Source organism: Theobroma cacao, chromosome 6 (genome assembly GCF_000208745.1).
Source record: "Theobroma cacao cultivar B97-61/B2 chromosome 6, Criollo_cocoa_genome_V2, whole genome shotgun sequence".
Classification (NCBI taxonomy): domain Eukaryota; kingdom Viridiplantae; phylum Streptophyta; class Magnoliopsida; order Malvales; family Malvaceae; genus Theobroma; species Theobroma cacao.
The window spans coordinates 1,161,563-1,182,048 of NC_030855.1; the positions used below are offsets into that span (position 1 = coordinate 1,161,563).

The 20,486-nt window shown below is 32.8% G+C and overlaps 2 protein-coding genes across 2 annotated transcripts; both read right to left on the reverse strand.

Moving 5' to 3' along the window:
• LOC108662402 lies at window positions 3,709-5,628 on the reverse strand. The gene has a single exon (XM_018122734.1). The coding sequence runs from the start codon at window positions 5,626-5,628 to the stop codon at window positions 3,709-3,711; it is 1,920 nt and encodes a 639-aa protein (XP_017978223.1).
• On the reverse strand, window positions 13,204-19,370 carry LOC108662403. The gene is made up of 3 exons (XM_018122735.1): window positions 19,289-19,370; window positions 16,459-16,536; window positions 13,204-15,192 (listed from the first exon to the last, which is right to left on the reverse strand). The coding sequence occupies exon 3, from the start codon at window positions 15,172-15,174 to the stop codon at window positions 13,204-13,206; it is 1,971 nt and encodes a 656-aa protein (XP_017978224.1). The 5' UTR covers window positions 15,175-15,192; window positions 16,459-16,536; window positions 19,289-19,370.

Sequence of the window (20,486 nt, forward strand, 5' to 3'; positions counted from 1 at the left end):
GCAATTGAGGTATAGAAACTGAAAAAAATTAATTTGGAGTTTAAACAGACGCATATATCGATTTATCGGGTAAAAGATTGAAATAGGCTAACATCACGTTTAGGTAAAATTTAGACATTTTGCACTTCATATCATGCATTAGTAGCATAAAATTAGTTTATTTTGGTTTAGTACCAAAGTAGTAAACCTCTTAATTGTGCAATTTGTCAAGGTGGCGAATCCTCTTGTAAGGGCAAAGAAATCGCACCCGAGAAGTAATAGTTGGAGTACTCGAATTTAGTTTTCGAAAACTGTGAGTAAACTTATTATCGTCTTAATTATCTAGAGTAGTTTTATACAATTGTGTGATTTTATGAAAAATGGGTTTAAATGGTAAATTGCTATGTTTTAGAAGAAATTGTGATTTTATAAAATGATTTTATAAATTTTCTAAAAAATCGAATACTATTTTTGAAAATAGAGTAATTGGAGACTGCCTACTTGTGTTGTAAAATTATGATTTGAATTAAATGGCTTGTGATAAATTGGCATGATTGGCTGAATTTATACTTGTGTTGAAAAATATGAACTGTCTGTTTTGCCTTGATAAATTGGTTAGTAATGTAATTGCCATACTATGCCATTGAGATTTGATCAATTGGTGGATTATAGATTAGCTATTGCAGTGGTGGGGGGTTCCGTGGACCAGCCTATTAGAGGGGCACGGTAAACTCCTTTATATTCTCACCTCGGTCGTAGAGGCGCGTAAGGTATCTCCTGAGGTGGACTTTTTGAGTGTACTTTACGTTAACCACCACGTGAGAGTGAGACTCAGCCAACGCCAAGGAACGGTTGTGATGTTCAACGAAAAATGTGTTTTATGCGAAATATGAATTTTTAACAGCCTTGGTGGTCTCAGTGGGATACCTTGACGAAGGTACCCGCGAGAATGATTTTGGCAGGAGTCAAGTTTTGTGAGATATATAAGCCATGTTGATTAATTAAGTAAACTGAATATTCATGTTATGAAATATATATTGGAAAAGAATATTTTAATTCGTCTCCATTTACTCGTCTTTAGATAGTTTAGATGGTGTCTGTTTACTCACTGAGATTTTATAATCTCACCACCCTCAATTCCCCACATTTTAGTCTTGGGATAGCCGGTAGATAGCCGATTGCATCAAGGAATTCAGTTAGCCTTGCATCGACAAAATTGTAGGTTCACAGACTCGCATCTTATTGGTTAATTGGAGGCCCACGTGTCATTGTAAAAGTAATTTTATACTTTAGTTATTTGATTGAAAGTATGTATGAACATATTTAGCTTTTACACCATGTTTTTGGTGGGTTTTGGTGTTTTCGAAAAAAAATAACGAAAATGCCCCCATGAGTTAGAAAATAATATTTTATTGTTTTGATTTGAAAAAGACTTATGATTTCTTGAAATGCGAGATTTAATAACTGTCGCTCACTGGGGAGATGCATAAGCTGATACTAAGTCTTGCGGGGTTTCGATCGGTATTCGGGGTAATAAGTGCCTATCGAGACGTCGCGGAGGTTGTCACGGGCCCGATGGAGAGTTCCGGGTCGTGACATAAATGAAAATTTGAGATTTTTTTTGAACTCAATGTATTTAATCGTGATGTTATGACTTAAAGATCAAAATTGAATTACTATGCTTATTGTTGAATTTATGTTATAAATATATATGGTTTAAGTATTAATACGGTTTAGTAAAAGTGTACAATGAGTTATTGAGCAATTTCATTAAGGCTTGCTCGGGGACTTGAGGGGATCTCTCAGAGGTCTCGGATGTCGATAGCGACCAAAGAAGGGTCATTACACTAAAAACTTATAATAATATAGATAAATAAGAATAAATGTGAGAAACAAATTTGTGAATAATTTGCAAAATGCATCATGATGCATTTTTGTTTTAAGATTATATATATAAAATAAATTATTTTGTAACATAAATTTAGAATTTGATGGTATATTTCATCAGTGGTTAGGTTGAAGAGTAATTAAGACTGTAATTGTGTCTAAAAAAATTAAAAAAAAAAAGAGGGAGGAAGATTGATACGTAGCAACTACTTCATATAGAAACTTAAAACTATATATGAGGGCTTTGGCATATCCCTTACAGGTTCAGCCACCCTCTAGGGTTAGGATTATAGCCCCAGCTCTTTCATATCCCTATATATATATAATATATATATACTAATATAATATATATATATATATTAATATATATATATATTAAAACTAAAAAAGAAAACTCGAGTGCTTTATTGAATGATTTTGAATATTTAGTTTTCTATGGTTTGCAAAACAAATATTTATCATACATTTTTGTCAAGGAAAGAAGAATTATGGTGTATGAAATGGTAAATTAAAATAATTTTTTTAAAAAAATAAAATAAAATTGTGCTCAAATTACAAAATCTAAAATCAAATACTTTATTTTGAATATAAGAATGTGCTGAAATTACAATGAAATACACTGGTAAACTAAAATAAGCTTCAGGACTCTGATTCGGTAGAGTGGGTTGCTTGCCCATCTGGAGGAAAGTCAAGAGGACTAGAAGTTTTATGCGACCCGAATTTTTTGTGACAATTCTGTCGTGGTTGGCGAAGCTGTCTTAACACACGCGTAGTATGGACAGCATTGTAAGGCATTTCTTTTTTTTGAAAAATGATGTTATGAGCCTCAAACACCAATATGTCATTCCAAATCTCTTGCTTGTTGTAATAGATTTTCCATGGCATATTAATATGGTTCGGGTATTGAAAAGTTGTACATTTATATGATCCATAACACCTCAGCACTGTAAAGCGTTAATTGTATTGTTGCAGGAGACGTAAATACCTGATGCAAGTGATAGAGTTTTGGTGCTCTTATATGTTGCTTTGAGTGGTGGTTGGTGGTTGGTGATTGCTCTTATATTGTGATTGCCAATTTCCTTGTACGGGGATTCTCACAGGTCTTATTTAGATATTAGGAGGTAATTGCTTTATGGTTGATTTTGTTCATAAGCTTATATTGGCGGAAGGTGTTTTAGGGGGTTTTTGTTTTGCTTTGATTTTATCTATGAGGCTGTGTGTGCGATGGGATTGTACTTGGGCAGGTGGCGAAATGGTGTAGTTGTTGCATTTTTTTAGTGGGGATCTGGGTGAGACAATGGGGCGATATAGTGACTGAGTTTATTTGGTTTTGTTGAGGTGAGGTTTCTTCCAAAAGTTACGGCTGTGTCGTGGTTCTCCTTATATGATTACAGTGGTGTTGTGAGTTTTTTGCAAGGGATATAATTTGATAGATTTTCTTGGCGGCAGGGGAGCATATCTGATTCTACGTTGTCTTTAGGATACGTTCACTCGGCAGGATTTGGATGTTTACTGACTAGGTTGGATTCTTGGTGTTGTTTTTGATGGCTAGGGCTATGGAAATTGCTGTTATAAGGACTATGGTGTTCGTATCAGGTGTTTTCCTCCTTGTCTTGAACAGTTCCTCTCATATGAACTGTCTCTTTTCATTACTTGGCTTTATGCAAAGTTGACAAATAATCTGACTTGAGTAAACAATAAATAAATATTAAAACTAAAAATCAAAAACTCAAATTTTTTTATTGAATAATTTTGAAAATATAAACCATTGAATATCTAATAGAAATGTGCTTAAATTACAAGATCCAAAATGAAATACTTGACCTAAATATATGAATGTGCTTATGCCAATTGACGGTTTGTAGGGAGTTGGCCATCGCATAATTTCCTATCTTGGTATTGGCCACTGATGCCAAAATGTGCCATAAGAAGGCAAACGTGAGTGAGCAGTTCTCCGCCTTTGGCGAGTTGTCGACCATGCTCTTTCCATCCACAATGACCTGCGGCATATGTCAATAGTTCCACCCACACTTTATTCATCATCTCCCACTTTTCTTCCCTCCACCAGTTTCTCTTGCTCAGATTTTGCAATTTTTCCGCAAGATGGTAACCATTCCGAATAATACTATATTGCTGAGATCGAAGTAGTTCCAATTTTTGACACCCTTCAAGCAACTCTTGGTAGGCTTCTTCTATTTGTATGCCTTTCCTTCCTTTAAAAAAATCGAAGACGTCCTCACAGGCCATTCTGTATCTTATTTCACCAATCCCTTTGGGCAACATATTTGAACAAAAGACCAAAAGATAAAGCATGTACTCCGATAGGCATCTGCTGATTTTACTGCAGTTGAGACTATCGAGATCAGTTGTCTTAATATAATCGTGGTAACAGAGCTGGGTAGCAAAGTGCCAAAGAAGAATGCTTTCGTCAAATTCTACATCAATGGTGCTCCATTTAAGCTCATCGAGGAGCTTCATTTCATTAAGTACACATTCACCTCTGTAATTCAATAGTTTGATGCATGATATGCGACCAGAGTAAATTTCAAGCTCTTCAGTTCTCCTATGTAGATGATGGAAGATAAGGCGTTTTAGATCGTCATCTATCCCTTGCTGCCATTCCACATTCTGATGCTTCTCTAACATTTCATAGATGCCAAGTAACTGTTGAACTTTAATCCACATGGTTGCCTCCTTTGGAAGGCAAAAGCTCACAAGGTTGTACTTGGCTATGCTTCTCGACCACCTCTTATATTTTGTCACTTGTTCTAAAGAACATTTTTTTCGCGCAACCAGATAAAGCTTTAGCCAGTCAGAGGAAGCAAGCATGAGTAGCGCATAAACCTCCAAAACAACGGCTCCAACTAGCAATAAGTAAGTTATGGAAATGTCGACCGGTGAGTATTCATGCTCATCGATGATGATTGAGAAGGTAACCAATGCAGAAACAGAGGCCAAACAAGTAATGCAGCGGAAAAAGATCCCAATACATGAGTAGACTAGTCTTGCTTTGGTGTACAGCAAATCATACAAAAGTCCCAGCTCATATTCTACCATTTTGAAGGCCACTCTTGGTTCAAGTCCTCGAATTAATTTGTTGCAACGGTATCCCTGATGATGATCAAAGATAAGGTCTGCAAATAAACTTTGTAGCTTCTCAAAAAAGATAGCAACTAGAAGTGGGAACGAGTCAGGTCCACAATTTTCTGCCGGAAAGTGTAAACCAAACACATAGTGTAATGAGGAAGTTCTAAAATGCTTCGTGCTGGAGGACATGAGCACGTAAGTCCTTTCCCCATACTTGATAATTCCTGCAATGAACACTGGAATGGCTATACACGAGATGGTGGTGTCACCGTCAACCCAAGACCTCAATAACACATAAATTGCAACTCCAATCTCAAAAACAAGGCCAACAAGATGCCTTAGCCACAACTCATTGTCTTCTAAGGAGTAGGCAGTAATAGTGTCTGAGCCACCGAGGTGCAAGAGAAGGAATGGAGCCCAAAATGACTGCAGTGAGTGGTTTTGATTTGGAGCATTACTTCCCAGGGACCTGGCAAGAATGCCCAATGCAACAGTTGCCACCCAATCTGCTGACAAGTATGCAGACCAAACAAGGAAGTTGATCCATGTACTTGTCGTACTCTTTCTTTTGGAACCAAAGGCAACGAGTATTACCTGTAATGAGAGGCTGAGCAAAACCAACACTCGTATCTCCCAACCATTCCAAAGTTTAATCACTGTTTCAACGAGCGCCATTGCTGGTCTCTTACTTTGCCTAAAACATAAAATAGTGTTTGCGTCTATAACTATATTTATTTTGTGAAATCCCAAAAAGTGAACATAGGAAGATGGACAAAGAAAAAATGAAGATGAGAGCATTAACTTTCAAAATTTCTTTATTATTCTAATTCCATGATGTATTTTTTGTTATCAATTTCCTAATTGAAGAGTTTGTTAATATAAGAATGGTGTATATTAATTAATATAATAGGATGACAATATTATATTTTAGAAAAATAAACAACCAATGAGATATATAAATATAATAATTTTATTAATTTTTGACAGATAATTTTCATTAGTAAGATGTTTAGCAATTAAAAGTTAATTAATTTTAAATAATAATATAGTAAAAATTGACTAATTATAAAGGACATCTAATTCCATAATCGCATGTATATTATTATTTATTATATATTTACTATTATTAATATCATTTAAATAAAAAAGTTTGCAATGAAGCGTATTACTGATTAATGGTTATATTAGCAATATGCTAAAATTAAAGAAATTGCATTTAACTTATTGACTCTTTTTACAAAATTTTATGTTTTGGTTAATTCTATAAACCTTATAATTTTATATGTTACTTCTAATTATATATGAAAAATCTCTTCCTATACACTTGCAATCACCATGTATTTTTAGTTGGATATAAAATTTATCGAAACTCACTATTTATGTTAATCTTATAATTATTTAAAGTCTCAAATCATTTAATATAATACAAATTCTAGTTTGTGATATAGTTAAATTTAAATTTTATGAAGAATAATTTTTTTTATGGAAAGGGGATTCAAATCCATACTTTTAAATAGAGAGATCATGCACTAACTAATAAGCCAAATACTCAAGTGCTTATAAAAAATAATTTACTTTAATTAAAAGTTCAAGGTTAATAAGAAAAAAGACAGATAAAAATTAGACAGTTTATGCATCAATTGTAACATATAAAGAATTCCACTAGAAAAAGTTAACATATAAAGAATTAATTGAGAGTTATGTATGTACACAATTATTTACACAATTTTTATTTAAATATTAAAAGAATAAGGAGATTTGAACTCAAACTTTTTTAAAGAAAAAACATACACTTACTTTTAAGCTAAATACTCAAATTCATTATTATAAAGTAAAATTTTAAAGTACTAATATGATCAAATCAAATTGATTGTGGCTCTAACATGATATTACTTTTGAGTCTTAATCAATAAATCCACTCTCCTGAAAAATACAACCCCCAAGAAGTGGTGAAGCAGAGTGGAAACTGGCTTGATGCTTCCTGAACCAATGCGCCTTTGACTAAAAGGAATGAAACTTTTAAGTACTAATATGATCAAATCAAATAAGTAGGTAAAAATATTCCAATTCCCTAATCAAATGCCTTTAAAAAAAAAATCAAATAAGCAGGCACACAATCTAACATCATATTACTCATGAAGTCCTGATCAATTGATAATATTTATACATTTCCTATGATCAATATAACATCATTTTCTCCTCGATCCTCCTTTTGTAGTAGATCCTGTGTTGCTGCGCATTAACTGTTTTTTATATTTTTCAGTGTTGGGGTGTTGCGGACTTCATCTGTGCTTAATCTCAGCTTATATTCTGCATTGGTTTATAAAGTGTTGCAAGTGATGAAATAGTTCTATCGGTTGGGATATTGTTTTATTTTTGTTTTCTTAGTTTGACTGGTTCAGTTACAGACCTTTTTTCTTATAATTGAAAGAAGGAAGATTTGAACTCTATTCTCTATACATCAATCAATGAGTCAAATATTTAGGTGTAAATTCAGTTATAAACTTGTTTATATATTAATTTTTTTTTTAAATGTGATTTATTGAATTGCTTCTAACCCAACACGTCATAGGTAGTCTTTAGCTAATTGTCTTAAGACTCCCAATAACATAAAAGGTTTGGCTTGAGTGTAAACCTGTACAATTGCCAACATTCAACCACACAAAAAGAAATTGGTGCCTCTTACTAGAAAACTACCTTGCTACTTAATAAAATTGAATTTTGATTGAGCAAACAAAAATTAATAAAAAAACTATAAAATATATAGTATTTAGTTAAACTTCAGTCAAAGGGTAATATTATCATTTTATAAAATCATTAAAAAAAAAGAGGTGGTCAGACAACAAATGATACAATTTCATTTTTATATAATCATATTCAAGGATATAAACCTTTTTTTAGTTTTATGAAGAAAAAAAAAAAAGAAAACTCACCCCCAAGAGCTGGTGAAGGATTGCTGGAGCCTCCTTTGAAGCTTTCTAATCAGCCAATGTGCCTTGAATTAAAACAATGAAAGAGACTCATAAATTTATAGCAGTGAAGAAAAATTCTTTTAAAGGCATGAAGCAAGGAATGATAAGAGAAGAACAAATTTTGGACGTTTGCTTTGGCATTAAGTTATCCAAGTATCAAGGAAAAGTAATACAGCATGTCTCATGAAATAAGAGTTCAAAGGAATACATCAAGGCTTATGCTTCAGAAAATGCATCTAAAATATTATTAATTACTCAGATTTTGTTAATTAGTGCTCTAATTAATTAAGAACAATTAATAAAATGTTATTTTTTACATATTATAACAAAATTTATTATTTTAAAATATTTTATTTCAAATGCACTCATTGATAAATAAAAAGATTGATGATTGAAATACACTTAATGAAAATATTACTTTTGAAAATAACCTTACAAGCGTATTTGCAAGAAATCTTAGGAGTGAATATGCCTCCACATCTAATTCTAATTTTCCTTCAAGCAATTGTTTATTAGATTCTCAGGACAGAGCATGGAAAACGACGACCCCTTTTTTAATTATATAAAGTAAAAAAGAATTTTATTTAACGACGAACCTAATTCTATTGTTCGTTCGTGTCTTTGTTTGTCTACAACTTACATGAGAGTCTAATTATTTTTCCAAACTGTGAAAGGCCTTACAACTCTAAAAGGTACAACTTCAATAGTAATTAAATTGGTCTAAGACTCCTTCATATAAAATCCATATTCCTTCGTATAAATATATATCTCAAATAAATTTTCAAATGATTAGTGGATTGGTGTTGGTAGATTGCTCAAGCAAGCCTCTATTTGATCATTTATTTATTGTAAAATGTAAGTTTCTTTATGTAAATGAAAAAAATATGTATAAATGATAATTCATCAATATTTTAGTGTATTTTCTAATTTTTTTATATAATTATATGAATTATTATAAAAACACATTTCAAGTTTTGCGATACCATTTAAAGTAGATTCCATGAGTTAGGTGGTTCAACTTGCGAGTTTGGCTTGAATTGGACCCTTGATATTATTAATTTATGAAATAACAATCTTTGGGCCATACCCTATACAACAATAAGAGACACTTTTGATATTCTTGAAAGGAAAACCGAAAGGCCCCTAGCTAACACTAGCCAATTGGCCCTATGGTGTCTGTGGATTACCGTTGGAGATTGAGCACTTAAAAAACTTGCCTTGATGTTTGAAGGCTTCCATTCATAGGATTTTGAGCTTTGAGATTTTGACAATTAGGATTTGAAGGTATAACAATATTTTTACTACTAATTAATTACATTTTCTATGTTAAACAAACCAAATATTTGATTTTACTATTGAAAAGGATTTTAAATTCCACTGCAATAGGCTCTTGTTGATTGCATGATTTCCCAACAATCATCACTAGACAACCTTTTAATATCAGGAGCAACAATGGAAAGATGACTAACCAAGGGGCCTTTTCTCATTTTCCCAACACCCTTAACCACATCAGCATACGTTTTGCGCTGATGATAGGCCTCAAACCTAGAGCCATTTTGAAAACAATCAGAAGACCTAAAATTCTCAGTCAGTGCAGTCTTATGAAATTCGAGGAGAGAGTATAAGTAGTTATTCACCACATGTTGAGCATTTTAAAGAAAGTCACAAGACTTTTGACGCAGAAATCTAATGCTTTCTTATGGAAAGGCAAAGATACAAAAGCTACAAGAACTAAAGTTAATTAGCTGGGACTAAGGTTTCCATCCAAAGAATGAAGGGCGTTTAGCGTTTAGGCATCGAGAAGATCTCTCCTTGGAATAAAGCCTGTATGATGGAAAACCGTTTGGGCTATTCTTATTCAATCAGGGTCATAACGTGTTGCTTGCATCAAATCTTATATATGCACTAACAGGCAGAAGTCTGTGATCTATTCCTCTGTCTAGTGATTGCTCATGGGGGTGGAAGAAAATCTTGAAACTAAGAAACTATATCAAACCCTATGTGCAAAACATAATAGATTATGGAAAACCCACAGATTTTTGGTTTGATTGCTGCCAACCTAAAGGGCCTTTGTTGCTTATGCACTATAATTTCATGATCTCTTCCTTTTCAAGTAAAAATGGTAACTGCACTTGAGTATTTAACTCATTGATTGATACATGATCCATTGTCTAAAAAATAATATTCGAATCCTCTTCTCCAATTAAAAAAAAATAAAAGGGACAACTGTAGTTAATGTTGCACTCTTCCCTTTCAAGCAGAAAGGAACAATTGTCATTAATGCTGCAAGTTTGGTTTGGCCTTTGGCTAGATCAGATGATTTAGTAGAGACTCAATGCTCCTCATATGATGTTATTATTCTTAATCCGAGACGGAAAGATGAAGCCATCTGGACTTAGTCTAGCAATGGAATGGGAAGTTTACAATCTCTAGTACTTTGAATATCGTTAGACATAGAAAACCATCTTCTCTTGAGCCTTATAGAGAAGAAACACTGCTTACCTGTTACTTGAAGAAGAATACAATCGTTCGAGAGATTTTAATAATTTAGATAGATGACATGATTTTGAGGTCGAGACAGGAAAGGGGCATGAGATCAGGGTAGGGGATTTGCATTCATAGCTCTATCTTTATACATGTACAAATTAAATTCAAATTATACTTAAATGACTCTTAATTATCAAATCAATATATAATTAATGACATTCAATAAAAGAAACAAATTAGCAAATCAACGTATTAGTATATAGTTAAAAATTAGTCAAAATACCCACCAAGTTCTGTACCCATGCATTTTATTCATTTAGTCTCTGTACTCAAAATCGAAACAATTTAATTCCTTGATTTTAGCAATTGATATAATTTAGTCCCTCTCACTAACGGTATTGAATTTTACTGTTAAAAAGATGATGTCAGCACTGACATCAACATTGATGTGACATATTTTGCTGGTGTGGCATCGACTTGATGACATGGCAGCGCCATGTGGCCCTAATATGTTGTCGTGTCAGTGCCACATGGTAGATAAAAAAATTTTTATGCTACGTTATAGAGATTAAATTGAATAAAAATATATACTATATGGACTAAATTGAACAAAATTGAGATTTTGAGGAACTAAATTGAAAAAAATATTTAAAAATTATAAATCTTTAAGTAGATGATAGATATACTTATTAATAAGTTAAATATTTAAGTACAAAAGATTTATGGTGTTATAAATATATATAAATATTTTCTTACTTGATTATTTGATTGTAAAATATGTATATTAATTTATCTTCTTTACAAAAATTAAGTTTGAATTCTCCTTCTATAAAAAAAATTTCAAAAAAATTTTCATACATAAAGTCAAATTTAGATGAATAACTTGCATTATGTTGAAATAAAATAATATAAAAAACTAAATAATTTTTTCTTTTATTATAATAGCACAAAAATTTGAAATTTATTTGACTTAACTTTTAACTTGAGTTGAAATTAAATTAGCATAGTGAGTTGACTTAGTTTTTTGTTTGAAAAAAATGAAAAAGGGAGATATAGAGTTAGCGATGATTATAAAAATAATTCTTCATTCTGACTTACTTAATTTGGACATGACAAACCTCTTATTATAATCATAAAATCCGAGTTACTTCACCTCTTCAATTTTTTATATATTTTTTATGTTTTTGTTTTATCTAATATGTCAGGTTATATTCTTTAGGTTGAAATTTCTTAGATTAAAGACTGTATTTATGGTTGATAGAGTTAAATATAATTGTAAATATTTATACAATTTTATATTGTATTTACAAATTTTTTGTAGATCTAAAGTTCACGAATTAAATTGTTACAACCGTATCCCTGACGTTGATCAAGGATAAGGCCTGCAAATAAAAATTTTAGCCTCTTGAACAAGCTATCAACTCGAAGTAGGAAGGGGTCAACAAATAGGGCAGCTCCAAATATATCTGCGTCGTTGTATAGGTATAAACGTAACAAATTGTGTAATGAGGAAGTTCTAAACTGCTTCGCGCTTGAGGTCATGAGCACGTAAGTCCTTTCCCCATACTTGATAAGTCCTGCAATGAACACTGGAATTGCTATACACGAGAAGGTGGTGTCACGGTCAACCCAAGACCTCAATAACGCATAAATTGCAACTCCAACATTGAAAAGCGCATTAATATGATTCTAGCATTGAAAAGCTGTACATTAATATGATCCTCAACACCTTAGCATTGTAAGTTGTTAGTTGTATTGTTGCAGGAAATACCTGACGCAAATGATAGAATTAATCATGTGTGTTTCTTTGCGTGGTGGTTGGTGGTTGCTTTTGAAATTGTGTTTGGCAGTATTCTCGTACAGGGATTCTCACCGGTCTTATTTAGATATTAAGAGGTGATTGCTTTATGGTTGATTTTGGTCGTAAGCTTGTATTGGCGGGAGGTGTTTTGGGCGGGTTTTGTTTTGCTTTGAATTCATCTATGAGGCTGTGTGTGTAATGGGATTGTACTTGGGCAGGTGGCGAAACAGGGGGTTTGTTGCATTTTTTTAGTGGGGATCTGGGTGGGACAATGGGGCAATATAGTGACTGATTTGGTTTTGTTGGGGTGAGGTTTCTTCCAAAAGTTACGGCTGTCTCGTGGTTCTCGTTATATGATTACAGTGGTGTTGTGAGTTTTTTGCAAGGGATATAATTTGGAAGAGTTTTCTTGGCAGCAGGGGCGCAAATCTGATTCCACGTTGTCTTTAGGATACGTTCACTCGGCAGGATTTGGATGTTTACTGCCTAGGTTGGATTCTTAGTGTTGTTTTTGATGGCTAGGGCTATGGAAATTGCTGTTATAGGACTATGGTGTTTGTATCAAGTGCTTTGCTCCTTGCCTTGAGCAATTCCTCTCATATGAACTGTCTCTTTTCATGACTTGGCTTTATGCAAAGTTTTATGTATCACAGTGATGTTTATAAAATAATCTTTGACTGAGTAAACAATAAATAAACGGTAAAACTAAATATCAAAACTCAAGTGTTTTATTGAATAATTTTGACAATATAAATCATTGAATATCTAATAGAAATGTGCTCAAATTATAAGATCTAAAATGAAATACTTCACTTTAAATATATGAATGCGCTGAAATTACAATGATATATTAAAAACAAAATCCTTAAGATGGTATAAAATGATTATTTTATGTCAACAACTATTTCTTCGAGTTCAAAATTTGACACATAAGTATACATGTTAAAAAATGCCATTAACAGATAATTAAGCTTCAATTTTTGAATGATCCTATGGTTGACGATGATGACTGATCTTAATTCTTTCCCACCATGTCAATAACTTCTTCTTAGGGAGTTGGCGAAGGGATAATTGCCCATCTCGGTATTGGCCACTGATGCCAAAATGTGCCATAAGAAGGCAAACGTGAGTGAGCAGTTGTCCGCCTTTGGCGAGTTGGCGACCATGCTCTTTCCATCCACAATGACCTGCGGCATATGTCAATAGTTCTACCCACACTTTATTCATCATCTCCCACTTTTCTTTCCTTCCCCGGTTTCTCTTGTTCAGATTTTGCAATTGTTTCGCAAGATCGCGACCCTTCAAAAGGATACTAGACTCATCAGATCGAAGTTCTTCCAATTTTGGACCCCCTTCAAGCAACTCTTGGTAGGCTTTTTCTATTTGTATGTCTCTCTTTTCTTTAAAAAAATCGAAGACCTCCTCACAGGCCTTTCTGTATCTTATTTCACCAATCCCTTTGGGCAACATTTTTGAACGCAAGACGAAAAGATAAAGCATGTACTCCGATAGGCATCTGCTGATTTTGCTGTATTCATTAATGAGACTATAGAGATCAGTTGTCTTAATATCATCATAGTAACAGAGCTGGGTAGCAATGTGCCAAAGAAGAATGCTTTCGTCAAATTCTACATCAACGGTGCTCCATTTAAGCTCATCAAGGAGCTTCATTTCATTAAGTACACATTCACCTCTGTAATTCAATACTTTGCTGCTTAATTCGGTATTATCGAAATCTTCAAGCTCTTTAGTTCTCCTATCTAGTTGATGGAAGATAAGGCATTTTAGATCGTCATCTATCCCTTGCTGCCATTCCACATTCTGATGCTTCTCTAACATTTCATAGATGCCAAGTAACTTTTTAACTATAATCCACTTGGTTGCCTCCTTTTGAAGGCAAAAGCTCACAAGGTTGCACTTGGCTATGCTTCTAGACCACCTCCTACCCTTTCTCACTCGTTTTAAATGACATTTTTTTTGCACAACTAGCCAAAGCTTTAGCCAGTCAGAGGAAGTAAGCATGAGCAGCGCATAAACCTCCAGAACAACAGCTCCAACCAGCAATAGGTAAGTTACGAACCTGTCCACCGGTGAGTATTCATGCTCATCGATGATGATTGAGAAGGTAACCAATGCAGAAACAGAGGCCAAACAAGTAATGCAGCGGAAAAAGATACCAAAACATGAGTAGACTAGTCTTGCTTTGGTGTAGAGCAAATCATACAAAAGTCCCAGCTCATATTCTACCACTTCGAAGGCCACTCTTGGTTCAAGTTCACGAATTAATTTGTTGCAAAGGTATCTCTGATTTTGATCGAGGAGAAGGTCTGCAAATAAAAATTTTAGCCTCTTGAACAAGCTATCAACTCGAAGTAGGAACGAGTCAGCTCTAAACATTTCTGCCCCGCTGTCTTCATATAAACGTAACAAATTGTCTAATGAGGAAGTTCTAAACTGCTTCGTGCTTGAGGACATGAGCACGTAAGTCCTTTCCCCATACTTGATAATTCCTGCAATGAACACTGGAATGGCTATACACGAGAAGGTAGTGTCACCGTCAACCCAAGACCTCAATAACACATAAATTGCAACTCCAATCTCAAAAACGAGGCCAACAAAATGCCTTAGCCACAACTCATTGTCTTCTAAGGAGTAAGCAGTAATAGTGTCTGGGCCACCGAGGTGCAAGAGAAGGAATGGAGCCCAAAATGACTGGAGTGAGTGGTTTTGATTCGGAGCATTACTTCCCAGGGACCTGGCAAGAATGCCCAATGCAACAGTTGCCACCCAATCTGCTGACAAGTATGCAGACCAAACAATGAAGTTGATCCATGTACTTGTCGTACTCTTTCTTTTGGAACCAAAGGCAATGAGTATTACTTGTAATGAGAGGCTGAGTAAAACCAGCACTCGCATCTCCCATCCATTCCAAAGTTTAATCGCTGTTTCAACGATCGCCATTGCTGGTCTCTTCTTTGCCTAAAACATAAAATAGTGTTTGCATCTATAAGTATATTCATTTTGTGAAATCCCAAAAAGCGAACATAGGAAGATGGACAAAGAAAAAAAGAAGATGAGAGCATTATCTTTTCAAATTTCTTTATTATTCTAATTCCATGATGTATTTTTTGTTATCAATTTCTTAATTTAAGAGTTTGTTAATATACGAATGGTGTGTATTAATTAATATAATAGGATGACAATATTATATTTTAGAAAAATAAACAACCAATGAGATATATAAATATAATAATTTTATTAATTTTTGACAGATAATTTTCATTAATAAGATGTTTAGCAATTAAAAGTTAATTAATTTTAAATAATAATATAGTAAAAATTAATTAATTATAAAAGAGATCTAATTCCATAATCACATGTATATTATTATTTATTATATATTTACTATTATTAATATCATTTAAATAAAAAAGTGTGCAATGAAGAGTAGTACTGATTAATGGTTATATTAGCAATATGCTAAAATTAAAGAAATTGCATTTAACTTATTGACTCTTTTTACAAAATTTTATGTTTTGGTCAATTCTATAAAACTTATAATTTTATATGTTACTTCTAATTATATATGAAATATCTCTTCTTATATACTTGCAATCACCATGTATTTTTAGTTGGATATAAAATTTATCGAAACTCACTATTTATGTTAATCTTATAATTATTTAAAGTCTCGAATCATTTAATATAATACAAATTTTAGTTTGTGATACAGTTAAATTTAAATTTTATGAAGAATAATTTTTTTTTTATGAAAATGGGATTCAAACTCATACTTTTAAGTAAAGAGATCATTCACTAACTAATAAGTCAAATGCTCAAATGCTTATAAAAAATAATTTACTTTAATTAAAAGTTCAAGGTTAATAAGAAAAAAGACAGATAAAAATTAGACAGTTCGTGCATTAATTGTAACATATAAAGAATTCCACCCAAAAAAAGTTAATATATAAAGAATTAATAGAGAGTTATGTATGTACACAATTATAATTATTAAGGTTTATCTTTAAATATTAAAAGAATAAGAGGATTTTTTTTTTTTTTGCTCAGCAATAAGAGGATTTGAACTCAACTTTTTTTAAAGAAAAAACATACACTTACTTTTAAGTTAAATACTCAAATTCATTATTATAAAGTAAAATTTTAAAGTCCTAATATGATCAAATCAAATTGATTGTGGCTCTAACATGATATTACTTTTGAGTCTTAATCAACAAATCCACTCACCTGGAAAGTACAACCCCCAAGAAGTGGTGAAGCTGAGTGGAAACTGGCTTGATGCTTCCTGAGCCAATGCGCCTTTGACTAAAAGGAATGAAAACTTTTAAGTACTAATGTGATCAAATCAAATAAGTAGGCAAAAATATTCCAATTCCCTAATCAAATGCCTTTAAAAAAAAAATCAAATAAGCAGGCACACAATCTAACATCATATTAATTACGCATGAAGTCCTGATCAATTGATAATATTTATACATTTCCTATGATCAATCTAACATCATTTTCTCCTCGATCCTCCTTTTGTAGCTGATTCGGTGCTGATGCGGATTAACTGTTTTTTATATTTTTCAGTGTCGGTGTGTTGTGGACTTCATCTGTGCTTAATCTCAGCTTATATTCTGCATTGGTTTATAAAGTGCTGCAAGTAATGAAATAGCTCTATCGGTTGGGATATTGTTTTATTTTTGTTTTCTTAGTTTGCTGGTTCAGTTACAGACTTTTTTATAATTAGAGGTGGAAAGATTGAAACTTTACTTTTCATATACTAACTAATGAGTCAAATGTTCGAGTGTATATTTAGTTGCAAACTTATTTACATATCAATCTTTTTTTTCTTTTTAAAAGGTGATTTATTGAATTGCTTCCAAGCCAACACGTCATAGGTAGTCTTTAGCTAATTGTCTTAAGACTCCCAATGACATAAAAGGTTTGGCTTGAGTGTAAACTTGTACAATTGCCAACACTCAGCCACATAAAAAGAAATTGGCGGCTCTTACTAGAGAACTACCTTGCTACTTAATAAAATTGAATTCTGATTAAGCAAAAAAAAATTAATAAAAATTATAAAATATCAGCCAATGTGCCTTTAATGAAAACAATGAAAGACACTCATAATACAGCATGTCTCCTGAAATATGAGTTCAAGGGAATATATAAAGGTCTAAGCTGCAAAAAATGCATGTAAAATATTATTACTTGCTGAGCAAAAAAAGAAATAATTATTACTTACTCGGATTTTGTTAATTAGTGTATTTAATTAATTAAAAACAATTATTAAAATATTATTTTTTACATTTATTTGTATTTTATAATTTTTTATAACTAAAAAAAAAATTCAAGTAGACCTATTCATGGAGTAGGCGTCTTAAAACATTTCTATTATGAAATAAGAGTCTTTAGGGCGTAGTTATACAACAATTAGAGATACGTTTGGCATTCTTAAGAAGAAAACTGAGAGCCCCTTATCTAGCACTAGCCAATTGATCTTACCGTTTGTGTGAATTAGCATCAGAGGGTGGACACTTGAAAAATTTGTGATTTGCGACAACACTCCTTTGTGCTTGGATGTTTCGTTCATAAGGTTTTGAACTTTAAGATTTTGAGATATGAGATTTGTAGGTATAACAATCTTTTTATTACTAGTTGGGGTTTCCTATGTTAAAGAAACCAAATTTTGATCTTTCTATCAAAAAAATTTTGAATACCGTTACACTTTGCTCTTGTTGGTCTCAAATTTAAATCTTGCGATGGGTGTTGTATGATCTATGGATGGGAAAAAAGAACCTCTCAAACTATAGTCCAAAATTATACATACAAAAAAAATTAATATATTAATGAAATTAGAGATAAATAATTATTATAGTTTCGTTGATTCTTTAAATGGAAATTCTTGTATATGAAAGTTCTTTATGTTTGGCAATATATAATAATATTTGCAAGTTGGTTGAAAATGGATCAATTTAAGCATGAATTCAATCAACAAAAAAAAAATTACAATTATATAAGTTTGATTCAGTTCCTATATGAACCGTTTAGGTAGTCTATGCATTAATTGTCACATCACCAGTCTAACCAATTCTTGGTTAAGAAAGCTATGGAGGTTATATATAGGAGTTCAATCTCAAGCAGGCAACCTGAGGGCTTGGTATTCTTCTATCTGGAAGTTAACTGTTCCCCCTGTGCTTTTTTTGGTTAGTGGTGTTGCATTGGAAATCATTCCCACAAAAAGCTTCTTAAGGACCAGGGGAATTTCCTTTGAACATGAGGATGTTTTATGTTCACGGTGTAGACAAATAGAGGAAGAATATGCACAAATCTTACTCTCTTGTGAGTTCTAGTAGGCGATACGGAGTCGTGTTTTCTGTTGATGGGGATTTCTGTGGGTTGCTCCTCTTCTATGCAATCAATGGTGGAATTTTGCAGAAACCTTTTTTCATAGCACCTTGAGAAAAAGGTGGATAGCTATGATAGGAGCTACGGTAAGGTCTTTATGGTTCGCTAGAAACAATTTGATTTTTAACACTATGAAATAGAGAATGAGAATGCTATTGCGGAGATAGGATGGTGGACTATGCCTTGAATGTTGACTAGGTCAAAGAAGACGTGGACCTGAGAAAAGGGGTTGTTTGGACTCTCCCAAGTGAAGATGATCTGAAATTCAATGTGGATGGTCCTATTAGAGGTAAGTCGAGGGTAATGAGCTGTAAGGTTGTGCTTAGGGACAGTAATCGTAATGTAATGGGTCTGTTCTTTGGTCCTTTAGGTGAACTTGAGTCTAACAAAAGCTGAAATTCTAGCTATTGGAACTGCTTTACAATTTTATGCTGCGTCCCAGTAAAAAAGTACGAAATCTTTGGTGATAGATTCAAATTCTTGTGTTGCACTTTTATGGGCATTAAAATCAGATTGTACACCATGAGTATTGTGGGAGGGTCAAAATATATGTAGTGTTATTTGTTGAAAGGGTAGTATCATTATTTATAAAATTGAATATAAAAAGGGGTGGTCAGTTGTCAAATAACGCAAGAGAGTGTGCATGTGTGTTTGTCTTACTCACCTGGAAAATTTTACAGCCCCCAACAAGTGGTGATGCAGAGTGGAAACCGCTTTGATGCTTCCAGAGCCAACCCGCCTTTGACTGAAAGCAATGAAACGTTTAAGTAGTAATATCAAATCAAATAAGTAGGAACACAATGTAGCATCGTATTACTCTTAAGTCCTGATCAATTGATAAAAAAATATTAATAAAAATAAAACAAAAAAAGATATACAAAATTACCCCCAGGAGCTGGTGAAGGAATGCTGGACCCTCCTTTGATGCTTTCTAAGTAGCCAATGTGCCTTGAATGGGAACAATGAAAGAGACTCATAAATTTATAGCAGTGAAGAAAAGTTCTTTTAAAGGCATGAAGGAAGGAATGATACGAAAACAACAAAATTGAAAGAAAGCAATCATAAAGATGGATTGCGCTCCTTGGTTTAGATGCCTCCACATCTAATTCTGTCCTTCCTTCAAGCAATTGTCTATTAGATTCTCATTAATTACAAACAGGAGTGGTAAAATTGAAAATAGAAATAAACACATATTCATACTTTATGTGCAGCCAACCAGTTCCAGCCCGAAGAATTTTGAATGCTGCTTGTTTAATTTTCTACCGAGCTAAGTAACACGAAACACCCAAAGGGATCTTAAACATTTTCGGTTCTATTATAGATATCTTCAAACATTTGATTCCCTTCTCCATTTGATCCAAACAAAGATGATCTTTGTCGTCCATGAAGCAGAAGAGTCTTAAATTAAACAAGGATGATCTTTGTCAAAAGCTTAGGAGAGAATCCTAATAATTATTTTCACAAAGAAAATTATCTCTAAATAATTAAAATAATGTAGATAAATAAAAATAAATGTGGTAAACCAAATTGTGAATAATTCACATATTGCATCATGATGCATATATATTTCTTTTCATCATATGGAAGCTAACTGGTGATGGAATTTTAAAGAATTTGTAAGCAAAAACTTTCTTGAAAATTTCTAAATGAAAAAATTTTCTAAAATTTTATCAAAATTATGAAAAAATTTAGATTTCTTTCTAATATCAAGGATTTTCATTTACCCATGAGATGAAAGTAGACCTATCAATGGATTAGGCGGTTCACCAACTTGCGAGCTTAGCTTGAATCGAGCAAAGTCTTAGACAAGATTTCTTGATCTGAGCCCAGTCCATGATATTATTATGTTATAAAATAAGAGT